The sequence below is a fragment of the Heliangelus exortis genome, chromosome 1, assembly GCF_036169615.1.
Source record: "Heliangelus exortis chromosome 1, bHelExo1.hap1, whole genome shotgun sequence".
NCBI lineage: Eukaryota > Metazoa > Chordata > Aves > Apodiformes > Trochilidae > Heliangelus > Heliangelus exortis.
The window spans coordinates 154,733,788-154,748,925 of NC_092422.1; the positions used below are offsets into that span (position 1 = coordinate 154,733,788).

General features: G+C 39.5%; 1 protein-coding gene across 1 annotated transcript in view; it reads left to right on the forward strand.

The window, feature by feature from the left end:
- Window positions 1-15,138, forward strand: part of IRAG2 (inositol 1,4,5-triphosphate receptor associated 2) — a 53,310-nt gene that overhangs the window by 11,456 nt on the left and 26,716 nt on the right. Inside the window, exons 2-14 of the mRNA XM_071733175.1 lie at window positions 4,127-4,748; window positions 5,591-5,701; window positions 6,446-6,626; window positions 6,847-6,923; window positions 7,011-7,089; window positions 8,035-8,193; window positions 9,358-9,475; window positions 10,920-10,970; window positions 12,033-12,110; window positions 12,647-12,703; window positions 13,994-14,053; window positions 14,165-14,229; window positions 14,319-14,418. Coding sequence (XP_071589276.1) covers window positions 4,154-4,748; window positions 5,591-5,701; window positions 6,446-6,626; window positions 6,847-6,923; window positions 7,011-7,089; window positions 8,035-8,193; window positions 9,358-9,475; window positions 10,920-10,970; window positions 12,033-12,110; window positions 12,647-12,703; window positions 13,994-14,053; window positions 14,165-14,229; window positions 14,319-14,418 — 1,731 coding nt within the window. The 5' untranslated portion in view covers window positions 4,127-4,153. The remainder of the gene's footprint in view (window positions 1-4,126; window positions 4,749-5,590; window positions 5,702-6,445; window positions 6,627-6,846; window positions 6,924-7,010; window positions 7,090-8,034; window positions 8,194-9,357; window positions 9,476-10,919; window positions 10,971-12,032; window positions 12,111-12,646; window positions 12,704-13,993; window positions 14,054-14,164; window positions 14,230-14,318; window positions 14,419-15,138) is intronic.

The following is a 15,138-nucleotide window of genomic DNA, read 5'->3' on the forward strand; positions in this document are numbered from 1 at the left end:
CTGGGAATGAAGCCCTGTTTCTGTCCCTACTTTTCTCTCCATCTCTGTCCATTTACACTGTAAGTAAGGTGTAAGGTCTATTTGTAAGGTGTAAGGTCTATACATAAGGGGTGTTTGCTCCTGCACCTTTCAGTGCCTACTCTGCTAGCTGTACAGCAGCACAGGTAACGATGTCACCTGGAGGAGCCTCTCTGAGTAGAGGCCACTTTTATCATAGAATCATAGAATCAGCTGGGTTGGAAGGGACCTCAGAGATCATCAAGTCGAACTCTCGATTCACTACCACTGTGGTTACCAGACCATGGCACTGAGTGCCACATCCAGTCTCTTTTTAAATATCTCCAGGGATGGAGAATCCACCACTTCCCGGGGCAGCCCATTCCAATGCTTGATCACCCTCTCAGTAAAGAAATTCTTTCTAATGTCCAATCTAAACCTCCCCTGGCACAACTTGAGACCGTGCCCTCTTGTCTTGCTGAGAGTTGCCTGGGAAAAGAGACCAACCCCCACCTGGCTCCAGCCTTCTTTCAGGGAGTTGTAGAGAGTGATGAGGTCTCCTCTGAGCCTCCTCTTCTCCAGGCTGAACAGCCCCAGCTCCCTCAGCCTCTCCTCATAGGATCTGTGCTCGAGTCCCTTCACCAGCCTGGTTGCCCTCCTTTGGACCTGCTCCAGGACCCCGATATCCTTCCTGAACTGAGGGGCCCAGAACTGGACACAGTTATACATCAAGGGATAAAAAAATAGGATGCTTTCTTAATGCAGGAGGTCTTCTGTTCAAGAAGTTAAAAATCTTCCCTTACACATAAATCTCTCAAAGATTTTTCTCAAAGAGAAAAGAGATCCTCAGCTGGATTGGTTTGATCTCAGAAATGTTACCTCTGTATTCTTATCAGCTTTACTCCTGAAGAAAGACTGGGTAGTCAAAAACATTCTTGTGCTAATCGAATCAGAACCAATTACACCAGCTCTATAGTCTTTGATAATGCTGCTGGGTGATAGTGCCAAGTTTTAATTTTTGTGTAACAGTTTTCCCATTAAAAAAAAACAAAACAGGGAAGAGAGATGTCAGCTTACTTACACATTTTAGATTTTATCACAAAGCACTTGTGAGACCACTTCTTACTTTTTTTTTTCAGGAGTGCTGAACTGGCCCGTGGTAGACTGGGAGGTGTCATTTCTCCAAGTGTTTGGAGAAGTCTGATAAGCTGTGCAGATACTATGTACAAGACAGACACTAGAGTTTCAGAAACATTATTCTATTTCTAGTTATTTCTACAGCACACACCTAAGATCCATGGTGTTAAAATGCAAATCTTGTTTGAGAATTTAGTACTGGATAGAGGGCTTGGCTAACAGTTCTAACAACAAAACTTTTTTCTTGCTCAGAGCACCAGGTGCAGGTCAGATGGTAACAGACTCCCTGAGAGACCATCAGCCTGAGACATTTCAACTTTTGCCTTGCTTTAAAAAATGGTAAGATCTGTGACACTCATACAATTTCTGGTTTCTTTGCTCAAGCTGTCAGAAGAGAAACTAGAAGAGATCTGGTCCTACCTGAAAGTTTGCAGTAGGTGTGAAAAGTAAGGAAGAAGTGCTAATCAAAGTGAGAAACATCCCAGGTACCTGAGTTTAGACACAGCAGTGAGCTATCTAATTATTGTCCTCACTGTCTTAAAAATAAGGGTAGGATAGCAGAGAGGCTTCAGGATGCTTTGAAATTCCACGCAAGTCATTCACCAGCTGCAGGAGAGATGTGAAAAAACAATTAGAAGGGCTGGAGGCTGATGGCTGATTTGCACCTCCTTGCATCCCAATGCTCCTCTCAGCCTGAGAGTTGAGTGGCTGCCATCATCAGCTGCACCTTGTAAAGCTGATTTTCCAGCAGATGAGCTCATTTGGGTATCAAAGTTCATTTACTTAGTGCTCCTCAGAGGAACAGTTAAAATAGTTTTTGTCAACCTGAGCTGTCTTTACCAGAGAGGAATAGAAGGTGGTTTTCTATATCCTGTTGTAAGTATAAGGCCTTGGACTGTGGTGTTTTTTTGTTGTTTTGTTGTTTTTTTTCTTTTTTTTTTTTTCTTTCTTTTTTTAAATGTGGTATTATAAGCAATATTTAAAAACACATTATGGTCAAAAAGACTTTAAATAACCATTTTTTAAATGTTTATTTGTACTTGTTTGGGGGTTCTAGTGCACTTAGAGCATACGCAGACATCTAACTGCAATGTTTTTAAGTTTTTCTTTTAGGAGACATTCTGTATCTCTAACAGGATACTGCTTCAACTTCCTGACAATTTGTTGTTTTTTTTAAAGAAAATATCTTCAGTCAGTCACAATAATTAAAAAATGGTCTATTCTTTAAAAATGTTCTGAGTTTCTTACTATTTTTTGAAGTATTTTTGTGTCTAATGAAGCCTTCATTACAGTAAATGCTACAACTTACAAAACCAAGGGTTGAAAAATAAATTTTAAGATCTTGACTCTGCAGACATAAAGCCAAGCTGCTGCATGCAGGAAGCTTGAAATAAACCAGTTTAAGTAAAACACGGGCTATTTATGTCTATTTCAATCTGGATTACTAAATACTTAAATAGGATTTTCCTTTTTGCTTTGCAATATTATAGAAATGACAAGTCTTGTGTTAAATGCTAGTGAAGCGTGTTGCTTTTTTTTGAAGAAGTTACTGATTTTTTTTTTTTTCTACCTGAAAGAAAAGCAGGGAGGTAGTTTCTTGGAGAGGGGAGGCTGCTTTAATTTATTTCCTTATGCATAGTTTGATTAAAAAGACATGGTTCAGTGAAGTCTATGTCCTTCTGGGAGCAAGCTGGTATCTGTAGTACACAGGGGGAAATCCCTCCAAGGGTCAAGGGGTTTGGTGTTCTGCCCTTGTGGGTAACTCTCTGCTCCTCTCATGTCCATACACCCTCTGTGAGCTCTACTTAAAAAAACTATTGTTTCATTTTCTTCCCCTTCTATCCTTATCATAAGCGTGGGTTTTAGCAGCACTATTCTGAGGGGCTGCTTTAAAGTAAAACCCAGTCTTGGAGGATCTGAGGACTGTGGGTGGTGGTCATGTAGGTTATAATGTAACATGCACTGGAGTCTTGACTGCTTCTGTTCTTACTTCTATGGAAATGTTGGGTTTTGCATGTGTTTTGGGTTTTGTTTTTTAATGTTGTATATAGTCTTCTGGCAAGAAGCAAGGTGATTTAATTTTCAGTTGGCTTTATCTGATGTTATTTGTTGTTGTTTGGGTTTCTTAAAATTATGTAAAAAATTATCTCTTACAATGACCTAAATGTCATAGCTATCTTCCGAAAATATTGCTTGCTTCCCTTTCATTTCTTTTCAATGACCAAGTTTCAGTGAAGGTGCTGTTGACTGTCACAGGTCTCTCTTGAAGTCTGATCACACTCATTGGGTCAGACTGGCTGCTCTGTGGTGTTCTCAGTGCTGAGGCTTCAGCAGATGCTGAGGTGGGGAACTGTGAGGAAAGCCTAGAGTGGGACAACTCATCTCAGGGAAGGTTGCAAATCCCCAAGCCAGAGACAGATATCTCACCTGAAACATGGCTTTATGCCTGCAAAATGCACCTTCCATGCATTTGCCATACACACATTCTTATTTTGAGAAATATTTTTTTAAATATTGCCTTGGGAAAATAAATAATAAAAGTACAAATCAAGCTGAAGTGCTTCTGAAGGGGAGTGTAATTCCCTGCGTGCTGGTGTGACAGCTGTAGTTGTGCCTAATTAGTAAAAGAAGCAACTGTGTTTGGGTTTTTTGTTCTTGTAGGCTCACTGAAATGCTGAAACTGATTGCCCTTGCTTTTCCCAGCTCCTCTGAGCAAGTTCCCACAAAAAGCAAACCCAGGAAGACAGCCTAATATTTTCCCAAAAGTAAACTCCCTTCCCTTATTTTCCAAATCCACATCCCTTCTAGTTTCTTCTGGTTTCCATTGTGACTCAAGGTTTCTGTCACAGCTGGTATGGGAACCAAGGATTTTTCAAATCACTTGAAATCAAAGCTCCAAAGTGTCTACTGAAGGGAAAAAATGTCACAGAGTACAGGTGTATATTGATCATTGATCATCCTGACTCTTACATCTTGTCCCTATTCTTTCCAGATACTCTGCAGAAGAGGTCAACTGATAATGTCTTCAAAACATGGACCTAACAAGAGGCATCATAACCCCGTGGACAGTATATGCAGAAAGATCAGGTCTATCCAAATGATGGACCAAGTCTCTAACCCTGCTTTGCAGATACCAAAATTTCAGTCCCAGGATTTTGACAGTCCACAGTGCAATGTCAAAAAAAATCTAGAAGAAATACTGAAGAAAAGAACTCGTAGGATTCGCAGTAGTACTGGCCCACATTTAATCAGCCCCAGTGCTGATGGTGTTTTCTCTGCAGACTTGCAGTTGCTGTCACCTTGTATCAGGCATATCACTGAGTTCTGTTCTGCAAATGCAACATATTCAGTAATTAAAAGTGAAGAGGGATCCAGCAGCTCATGGGTACCAGTGTGCACTGTGGAGGACTGTTCTCCAGCCTACTTCAGGTCCAGAGAGGCCAACACCCAGAGCAAATGGGGTGCTTTATCCAGTATCAAATCTAAATATGCACCTTGTGAGCACAAGTACCTTACGTCAAGTCCAAACTTATATTTCTTCACATCTGAAAAAAATCCAGAAAGTGCCATGATCCCATCTCCCTTGTCGAAGAGATTATCTTTCAGTGAAAGAGGTAAAAACCTTGGTAAAAAGACCCCTCCAACATCCTAAACATTCAAATGTACACCTTACACAGATGACATTTATTTACTACTTAAGCTACTACTGTTATATTTTAGAATCACTCAAGCCCAGTAAGACTACAAAAAGAGCTGAGTAATTTTTTAACTTTTCTTTAAAAAATAGTAACCTGAACTTAAAAAGTGAAGAAATAATAAGCACCATCAAAAACTTTTTCAGATTTACTAATTCCTTTTTTGTGGAAAAGAGATTTGAATTTTAGTTTAGTCTGCCTTTGAGAGAAAAATTTATGCGAGTTTGAGTGTAGCTTTTTTGTTTGGATTCTATGGGCTGTTTTGGGTTTTTTAAGTATTGTTTTCTTAATCTGACTATGGTGATTTTTCTACAATATATCTAGAGAAAAAGGGGAGAAATAGCTTGCCTCTAAAAATGTTCTGGTTTATGTGTTTACTTGATGCAAAAGAGTAGCCAGAGCTGTCAAAAATGCAGGTGTAGAAGTAGATGCATAAACCAGTTCCAAAGTCATGAGGCTCCAGCTTGGAGAAGTTGCTAGTGTTATGTGGCAGCAAAAGCTCTGGTTTTGTTGTGGGAGGACCTAGTTTCTTGGTTTAGTTTTTTGGCTTTTTTTTTTTTTTTTTTTTTTTAATTATTTAAAAAGCATTAAAGTATTTAAAATATTTAATTATTTTAGTTATTTTTTTTAAAAAAGTGTTATTTTAGCTTTGGTATTCTACGTGTGCTTGTGCTATGACAAACATAATGCAGTTGCAAGCTGTGGTGCCTGAGAGTTCCTAAGAATAAATAAAGATGGAGAATAACAAACCTTCTTTATAGGACGGAAGCAGTCACTGGGGTACAAAGCTGAGAACATGTATGATGTGAGCTTGATCTGTGAAGAAGACCTACTGACCACTATCTTCTATGCATGTGATTTAGATCATACAGGTTTGCTCATGACTTTTTTTTTTTTTATTACTCCAGTTTTTCTCCTCTAAACAAATTTTCAAGGCCTAGTGTGTGTTCCAACTCCTGAGCTATGCTAATCTGTGTCTGATGAGCTCCCTAAGGTGGCTGTATGGTGTCTGTGCCTCTTGTGTGTGGTGTCTTCCCTCCTCCTCCCCTCCCCCCTCAGCTGATTTTGCTGTATTTTAGTGCAGAGGAATTAGAGATGCAACATGCTCCTGGCAACCAACTTTAAAAAGAAATGACTTTATTTCGTAAGCTTTTTCTTGTTAGGAAAGGGAACCTTGGGAAATTTTGGAGCAAGAGAATTCTTCTGAGTTCCATCTCAAACATAAATAAATAAAATGTGGTAGTGAAAGGAGTCATCCAGCAGAGCAAGGTAGTGACAGTCACAAGGTTTCTCCAACTTGATGAGACCTAAAAGTAAAGCATAGTAAAAAAAAAAAAAAAAGTAAATAGTAAAAAAAAAAGCATAGTAAATGTGCCAGGTTTGCTTTTATTAAACTGAAATCCACAAAACTAGTAAAGTGGACTTGCACACTCCTGTATTAGGTAACTGCTCCTCTCCAAGTCACATTGGAACTACAGGGATCAGTTGTTTTTCTACAGCTCTTGGGGGCAATTGAAAACACACTGGTGCACATCAGTTGCATGTCCTTTCACAGCTTTCCAGAACAGCCTACTAGACTTCAGAGTCTGAAACGTGGATCCCTGTGTCTATTTCAGGAAAAGTAGCAGTTTCCAAGATAGTTGATTATTTGAGACATACAACAAGTCGGGAATCAGAAGACAGTGGTCTTGAAGATCTGTGCAACATGCTTGACCCAGATCAGAAAGATGTCTCTGTGGACCTGAAAACATATCATGCCATCATGAAGGAGTGGATTGAAGACTGTAAGAGAAAATGGTAACAGCTTTTTATCAATCTATGTCATAAAAGCCTCTGTGAAAACAGGAGAGTAGAACATTGTCCTGGGGCTTGTGCCTTCCATACGATGGAACAAAGATGGTATCAGGACATTGTGATCACTGGGTGGGTTTTGGCTGAAAGCTTTTAAATCTTACAAAATTGGTAAGCAAGCCAGTGTCATACTGATTTTATAGCTCTTGATGCTCTGTTGCTTCAGGGAAGATGATGCCACTGAGGAACCAGCTGCAGGCATGGAAGATCTGGAGTTGCAAGCACATAAGAACACCTCTGATGGTGAGGACCATCTTATTCTTCCTTCATTCAGGAAAACTGTGTTTTCTTACTCTATAATGAAAAAAAAAAACACTTTTTTTTTTCCAGCAAAAAAGACGCATGCCCGGATGAATGTTACATCAGGAAGCTTGGAGGCCTTTGGGGGTGATGTGTCTAGAGGAGACATGTAAGTCTATTCAAGCAATTCTTTCTCAGAATTTTGTACTCCTAGTTTTTAATTACTTGAACAATTCCTAGAACCACAGTTTCAGAAAACTGGCTTGGTAGAGTTTCTATTGCTGACCTCATTTTGCAGTAGCTTTAGAGGATACCATGTTCTTCTTCACAGTTTCTGCTCAAGCTTAAAAACAAACCATGTATTTTTCCTACTAATACCTTGGTTCTTCTTGTGTCCATTTGCCTTTCTAATTCCCTGTGGTCAGAGTTTTTCTGTTTCTCTTCTTAACTAGTTCCTTCTCTCCCCAAATTCTTAGGTAAATTACAATAGAAATTATAATCTAAAAATCCAGACCTCAGTTTTGTTTGGATTTTTTGCACGTGGCTCTGACTTGGATTCTGTTACTAGCAAAATACTTCATAAACATACAAAGTTTAAAAAATAACTTCTGCATTTTCTGCTTAGTCATAAATCTTTAGATCTGTTTTCTGATGTTTCCCTGGTTTTTTTTTTCAGTCTCAAATACATAATCCTTGTTTGCGTTCCAGTTGAAAGCATAAGAGAGGGATGGTTTAGAGGAAAAGGGGATCCAGAAATTGTGGAGTTAGGCCACCACCAGTACTTCCATGCTACGAGGTGATTAACAAAGGCTTGATACTGTCATGCAGATGTCCAGATGTAGCACATGTCTGGTGGCACATTCCAGTTGCAGGAAGCATTCTAAAAAGTGCTTTAAAACAAAGCAGTTCCTGGTGTCCATAGTCTTAGAACTGACGGGCAGATCAGATATCTCTGTACAGAACAAATCACTGTACAAATCACAGCATTGCAAGTCCTCTGTGGGCTCTCCTCTCACCTCTCTATCAGTGCAGCCTGCCATTAGGATTTTTTAAAAGTCTAAATTTAGATCAAATCACCTTTCTCAATCCTTCCTGATTTTTGTTACTGGAACAGGGAGACTTCTGACTTGATAATCTGTGTGGCTGACCTGCAGTACAACAACCAGAAGCTTCAGGAAGAGAACAACAAGCTGAAGCTCACACTGGAAGCTGTGGATGAGACCAACAATAAGCTATTGGCAGATAATGAGGTTCTACGTCAACAGATAAAAAGGTGGGAGACCCTGATGGCACCAGGTCTCCTGTGTAATGGCCGTGGGCTGACCTATCTTATTCCAAGTGGTCCAGCCTTTTTTTATGCTTTTTAGCATCATCGCTGCCTTGTGACAGCAACTTTCTTGACTTAATGTAGTATCTGTAAGGTTAAACCATCTTGCCTGATTGTGCTCTTCTGTGCCTCCTGATTCTTAGTAAATCAGTAATTTGTCTTATAGCCTGGCTCTTGCAGCATGAGGTGCTGGGGCTGCACAGGGGCAAAAATCTTAGTGCGAAACAAAATCAAAAAGACAAGCAAAATAAATTAAAAAAAAAAAAATAATAATTTAAAAATTATTATAGGCTTCCAATCCTAAACTAAACACATGCTGACAAGCAGAGGGGGTATAAGCACATAAGGGCCATTTTGCTAGGTCCTTGAGGAACTGGAGTGAGTTGCCTCACTGGCTTAGGTTGTTGCAGGCTAAGGATCCATCAGTGCCATGGCAAAGAGCCCATTCTTACAGCGAGTTCACAATACTCGTTTGACTCAATGAATTCAAATGGGAGGTAGTTGCTGAGTGTCAAACCATTCTCAGTATCTTCTGGGCAGACTGAGGCGAGAGTCCTGCAGCAGAGCTGTCATGGGATGTGTGCCCTCTGCTTGAACTCTGGGGTGCTCTGAGCCTAAAGCTAGACAGGAAAGGGCTTCGCTTGTTGGTTAAATATATGTTGTGTGAGGTATTGGATCAGGATAAGAAAATTGTTCAGAGCTGATCCTTGAAAACTGAACTAAGATGACTTTCATAACTGCTAACAATCAAGTATTGTGAAGATGATTTTGAGCTCAGGTAACCTGATCTATTTGACTGTAACAAGCTAGACTGTTAGGTGGATGCAAATAAAAGCATTCTATCTTGGATGCTGTGTTTGCCTGGGGTTTCAACCCTTTCTGTGAGAGCAGAAGGGGTAAGTCCATGGGCCTTGCAGGAGGGAAAATCCATGAGCGTTTGCTTACTGGACAAAAATGATGGGCTTAAACTTGCTCTTCTGTTAAATACCTGTGCCAAAGACTAAGTCACTGGTGACTTCTAAAAATACTCTTTTTGGTATTTCAAGACCATGTCAGTGACAAACAGTAACTCACTGAAGATTTTTCTGGATTTACTTCCCCCCCATACAGCATCCAGCATTCTGTGCTGAAAGCCAAGTCACTGGAAGAAGAACTAGAGGAAGCAAAAACCAACTTGAACCTGTCAGAAGAGAAGAGGCAAGAGATTCTCTGCCAGAATAAACAGCTAGTAGGTGCTCTCGTTTCTTAGCTTACAATGTACAGCATCTCATACCTTGCTGTAATGATGACATGAGTGCTCAGACTGAAAGCTCATCAGCATGACCTCTGTACCAGTAGAAGGTACTGAGACTTTTTGTGGATGTTTGAAATGTGATTTATTAGCGTTACAGAAATACTGAAGTTTTTGCATGGAAGTCTCTTTAAACTATTATCAGTTACAATGAAGAAAGCAAAAGGGACAGTCTTGCATATAATTATTATTAAGGTCAAGAGCTCTGAAGCTACCATCACTGAGCCCTCTCTTCTTTGAAGTTGTTGGTGGTCTGGTGGAAATCCACCCAACTTTTCTCCAATCAGCAGCCACAGGAGACTTGGCTCAGAGGTCCCCAAAAGAGAATCATTCTCCAAAATGTCTCTAGGTTACTGTCAATGGCGATGTGGCCTGGCAGATCTGATAAGGGCTTATCAGGAACCTGTTCACTCTAGAGTGGCAGCTGGAAGCCAGATGTGTCTCAGAGGGCATGAGCTGCCTACATGACAGGGTATGAATTGCACCCCAGGTGTCTGAGTAGCAGAACCTGTGTGGTTGTAGGAGATGTAAAGCAGTCTGATAACCAGGCTGATGTGGCTGCAGCTGTTGCCAGACACCAGATCAGAAGCTTTCTGCAGAATATAGGTTTGTGTTACTACCACGTGTGCTGTTCACACTACAGTGCTGTGTCTGCATCTTGCTGTGCGAGAGTAGCTCTAAATTGGTGTCCCATAACTCTGTGCACTGCTGATGATGGGTAAAATCAAAAAGTCTTCCATGCTGAGCAAGAACACGAGATTTTAATTTTTTGTATGTTATTCTACTGCAGCGTGTGTATATTTTTGTGTTGCTTTAATATGAGATGAAATGCATAATTATCCTTGCCAGAAGGAGGTGGGGTGGGAGAGAGAAATATTATTAGAAGCTTTGCAGTTGTGCTTTTAAGTCCCTAGGTTACTCCTCCCTATGCAGTGGAGGCAACAAGGGGAATACTACTACCTTTCTTTATCTAGATAGAAAAAAAGTGTAGTGTAGCACACAGGCTTTCCAGATTTGTCTTAAATATGAGCATAACTCACTCTAGCCTTGAGTACCCTCCTTTATATTATCTAGTGGTCTGACTTCTCTGATTTGAAATTACTGTGTAAAACCCTTCAGCTGAGGGTTCCTGAGGTGGACCCAGCCACAGCACTCCCCTTTTTGGTATATTCTCTGAATTAAAGGAATGCAACACCACAGCTTCATGTTGGGTGATGGATGTGTTTGTGGTCTGTTGCTTTTTGGCTTAGTTTGATTTTGAATATTGAACCTGACATGCTAAATCCAACCTTTTTTTTTCCCCTTTTTTTTCCTCTTTTTTCTTCTATTTTTTTGGTTTTTTGTTGTTGTTTGGTTTTGTTTTCTTTATAAACTCGATCAGGAAAAAGAAACTCAGTCTCTCATCGTGAAAATTACTTCTCTTCAGGAAGAGGTAAAATAAATAATGGTGTTGCAAGTACTTCTTCTTATCTAGTTTAAAAGCTCACTTCGTGAAGAAATTAAATGTTTGCCAGACTTTGAAGCCTGACATGCTGCTAATTAGGTTATCAGTATATCTTACATTTTACAAGCATGACTTACCATAAAGCTTTCTATCTTGAAGCTGCACTGTGCTTCAGACTTTCCTTTTGCTGGATAAGTAAGGATATGAGACTCATAAAGTATGGGGGATAAACAGGTTTTTTTCCACTCTTTTTCAAAGCTTTAGAGCCAAATTCCGACTATTTCTGGTTAATACAACTAGAAGTATACTAGCTCTATATTGAAGCAATTCCCATCTAATGTATTTTCATTTCATATTTACTCCTTTATGACCCAAAGGAGGAGCCCTGTACAGAGCTACACCTCAAATACCTGGTGGCTGAGGGCTCTGCTCACACATGGCTCCATTGACCCGGGGCAAGGGCTTACAGAAGACTGGTAGAGAATTTACTGCTAATGGAGCTGTATCTCTAGGCACCATATTTTCTTAAATAAGACCATTTTTCAGGTGTAATATGTTTCAATACTTGCTTGCAGTCTGGATATTAGACTGTTTAGGACAAAACAGAAGCAGGTTAAATCATGTAGTAATGAAAAGAAGTACCTCATGGCTTCAGGAATATTTTATCTGTTACAGAAACTTGGTAGTCATTGTTCTTTGCATGTTTATCATGCTCAAGATTACTCTTTGCAAAAAGTTTGGAATTCTAAGCAGGATTATACTGCATCTTTCAAAAAACAGTTCCATGGTGTGCCAGTCTGAAGGCTTATCTTTAGCATTCCAGGTCTGATAGTGCTTATAGAGATTTTTCTCTTAAGTGTACTGGAGAAATGGGAGAAAAAGTAGCAGGAACAGTTTTGGTGGGGCAAGAACGTACATTGTATGTGTGTAAGTGCTGGTGGTGCTTCAGAGTAGGCAGCAGCTTGGGGGTGGAGATGTCATTTTGCCTGGTTTCCTCAAGAAGAAGCTGTCAATCCATTCAGCTGTGCCTAAACGTTGTTTCTTGTTCAGAATATCAGGAATAGCATGGATGCTGATGGACTTCAACAGAAGATTTTGGAGCTAACTAAAAATGCAGCAGAGCTTCAAGTAAGCATTTCAGCTCTAGGAGGAACAAAAGGACAGCCTAGAGTTAACTTGGGTCTATTTTGGTGAATTTTTTTACTTCTGGAAGGTAGACAGAACTTGTCTGTATTAAAGAACTGCAGCACAATCAGAGCCTGGACAGTGCCATAGCTTTGTCTAAGAAAGCTGCTGTGTGGAGGCTAAGAACTGGGCTAATATGAAAAATGCACAGTTTCATTCTATCTTCTGAACCAAAATTTTCAGAAACCTTTTCCCCCCCTATATGAGAAAATATATTGGGAAGTCATGTTTTGGCTGATGTTGTTGATATTAGCCTAGGTAGACAAGAGGCAAGAAAAGTGACTGTGAAAGCTGAAAATGTTTTCACTTCTAACTGCATAAAAGATTTTAACTTTGAGCACAGCAGGCAAAGTATCAAAAGAATATTTTGATTTTTCTAAGCAAGGAATGTTGATTCCCTTTTAACCAGGAGATAGAAACAGGCTTGTATTACAGTGCATACTGATGTCTGGATTATTTTTTATCTTTTCACTCTTTAGATCCAAGCACATGTCTATGAGGGCACTCTGGTGAATAAAGAGGCAAGTTTGATCCAGGTTGGTTGCTTTTACTTCATTACCATCTTGACTGAAAAGACTGGCTGGGGTGATTTGTAATAAGGCAAGGCAATAGTTTTCACTGTGGGACTTTCATTTCTACTGTTCTCACACTACAGAACCCAGTCCTATAAATGGCTCCAAAGTAGGCGAGATCTGCTTGAGGACCTGATTATGAGTCAGCATAATGAAAGGTTTCAGGATTTTGCTCTTCTTAGAAAAATGAAAAACACCACACAAAAAACACTCTCAACTTCAAAAAAACCCAAACAAACAAAAAAACTACTCCCCCCCTCCCCAACAAACAAACACACATAAACAAAAAACCTATCTTATGGCATCTTAAAAACTTGCATGGCATCTCAAAACTTCAGAATAATATACAGAGACTTCTAAAGATTTTCTTCAACAGCTGGTAAAATGTACATGCTGAAGATCTTTCCCTTCATATCTTTACTTTAATTGCTTAATTTTTGTGCCAAACTAGAAATGGTGAATCAGAGCCCAATGGGAAAGGAAATTTTTCTTTTCTTATTACTGAGGTGTAATATCCTAGGCTTTGCTGCAGAGTGAATATTTCTGATGTTTTCAGACTTTTATTTTATTTTAGAAAACAAAGAAGCATGACTATGTAAGGCTGTTGGCATTCTCTAGATTAATTAATTTTGTAAATAGCATTTGATTATAATGGCATAACATGACTGAAGCCAACTGCTAGTCTGTGATGCTAAGGAAGATACTAAGGTTACTAACTCCTCAGATTTACCATAAGGATTGATGTGTTCTCTATCAGACCTTCTATGAAGTGGTGTTTCATTTGCAAACCACTACACTCTCTGCTTTCACCATTAAGAGTACTATTAAGAGTAAAGTCAGAACACTGCAACTTGTTTTAAGGGTCAGTTGGGCTTAATCCATGCAAGGCATAATGCAGTCCAAGTTTTCAGCTGAAACTAGAGTGCTTCTGTCTAGTTTAATCTGCTGCTGCTGCTACAGAACCAGGCAAGTAATAAATCACAATGTAGGGACTGGCAAGAGTTTTTCTGTGTCCTTATTAAGGTCTTTCGAGTGCTTGCTGTTAATCAATATGCAAGGTGAGTATTTTTCAAATTTGCAGCTTTATGTAATTGGGTTGTTGCTTAAATTTAAATCCTATAGCTTACTGCCACAATGTAGGACTAAGTATGGTGTTATTTTAGTTACCAAGCATCCTAGCTGTAAGTATTACAAATGCACTTGAGTGTGCTTGTTGTTGGGTTTGTGTACTTCAAGGGTTCTTTTTGTCTGCAGAAAGAACAGGACATCAAAGAGCTCAAATTAACCATTGTGGAGTATTCCTCAATCATAGAGGTATGGGACTGAGTTTAGGGTTTTTTAACTATATGAGGGGAAAGCATGCATATCCTATTCCTATTCTACACCCCAAGCTAATGCTCTAACCAGGTCTGATGTTCATTTTAGACTTTGAGGGCAGAAAAAAGTAAGCTGCTGGAGAACATGCAACACATGCAGCAAGAGCTGATCTCGTGAGTATTGTGAACAAATCCTAGGAAATACAGTTCATTGGAATCAAAAAGGGCTGACACTTATTTATTTTTATTGTTATTTCTTTTAGAAATGGGTTGAGTTTCCCACTGTTGTATAAATTTAACAGTAATATTCCTGAAGGGACAAATTCACTGCTCTGTGAACTGGAACTTGCTCAGTCTTCTGAGGTATGAATCAATTCTTTACTTAATGTCATCCCAGTTGTCTTGCATCATTAAAGGAAGAACAAAGCTCATTCCCTGTAGATCATAAGATAACCCTGGAATTCAGAGCCCTTAGTTCTAGCACGAAAGTGTAGAATGTAATGGTTACAATATTGTCCCAAGTATGTTGGAGTAAACAGAAGCAAACAAAATACTCAGAGGGTCTAAAAACTGAGGCCTAAAAAGTAAATCTGGAAGACCTAGGGTCATGTATTTAGCTGATAGAAGAACAGACTGATAGAAGAACAGACTGATAGAAGATAAGTTTTCAAATACAGAAAAGGCTACTATATTGAGGAAAGTCAGTGTTTCTTCTTGTGCTGCCTACACCAGACATGAACAATGATTTTCAGCTGCAGGAGAAACTTCTGTTTTGGTGAACTCCATTGTAGTAAAAAAAAGTTAATCATCAGAGTAAACATAGAATCATAGAATTGGCTGGGTTGGAAGGGACCTCAGAGATCATCAAGTCCAACCCTTGATCCACTATCGCTGCAGTTACCAGACCATGGCTGTGGAGTTTTCATCCAAATTATTCTTTGGAAACTCTGTAGGTACTGTTTGCTTGCCCCTCAGCAGATACAATAAAGCCAGATCTTTAGAAGTTCTCTCCAGCTCTTTTCTTTTTTTCCCCATGAAGTCTTTGGATAGTGACTCAGGAGGACAGGAGAGCCATCATGATGT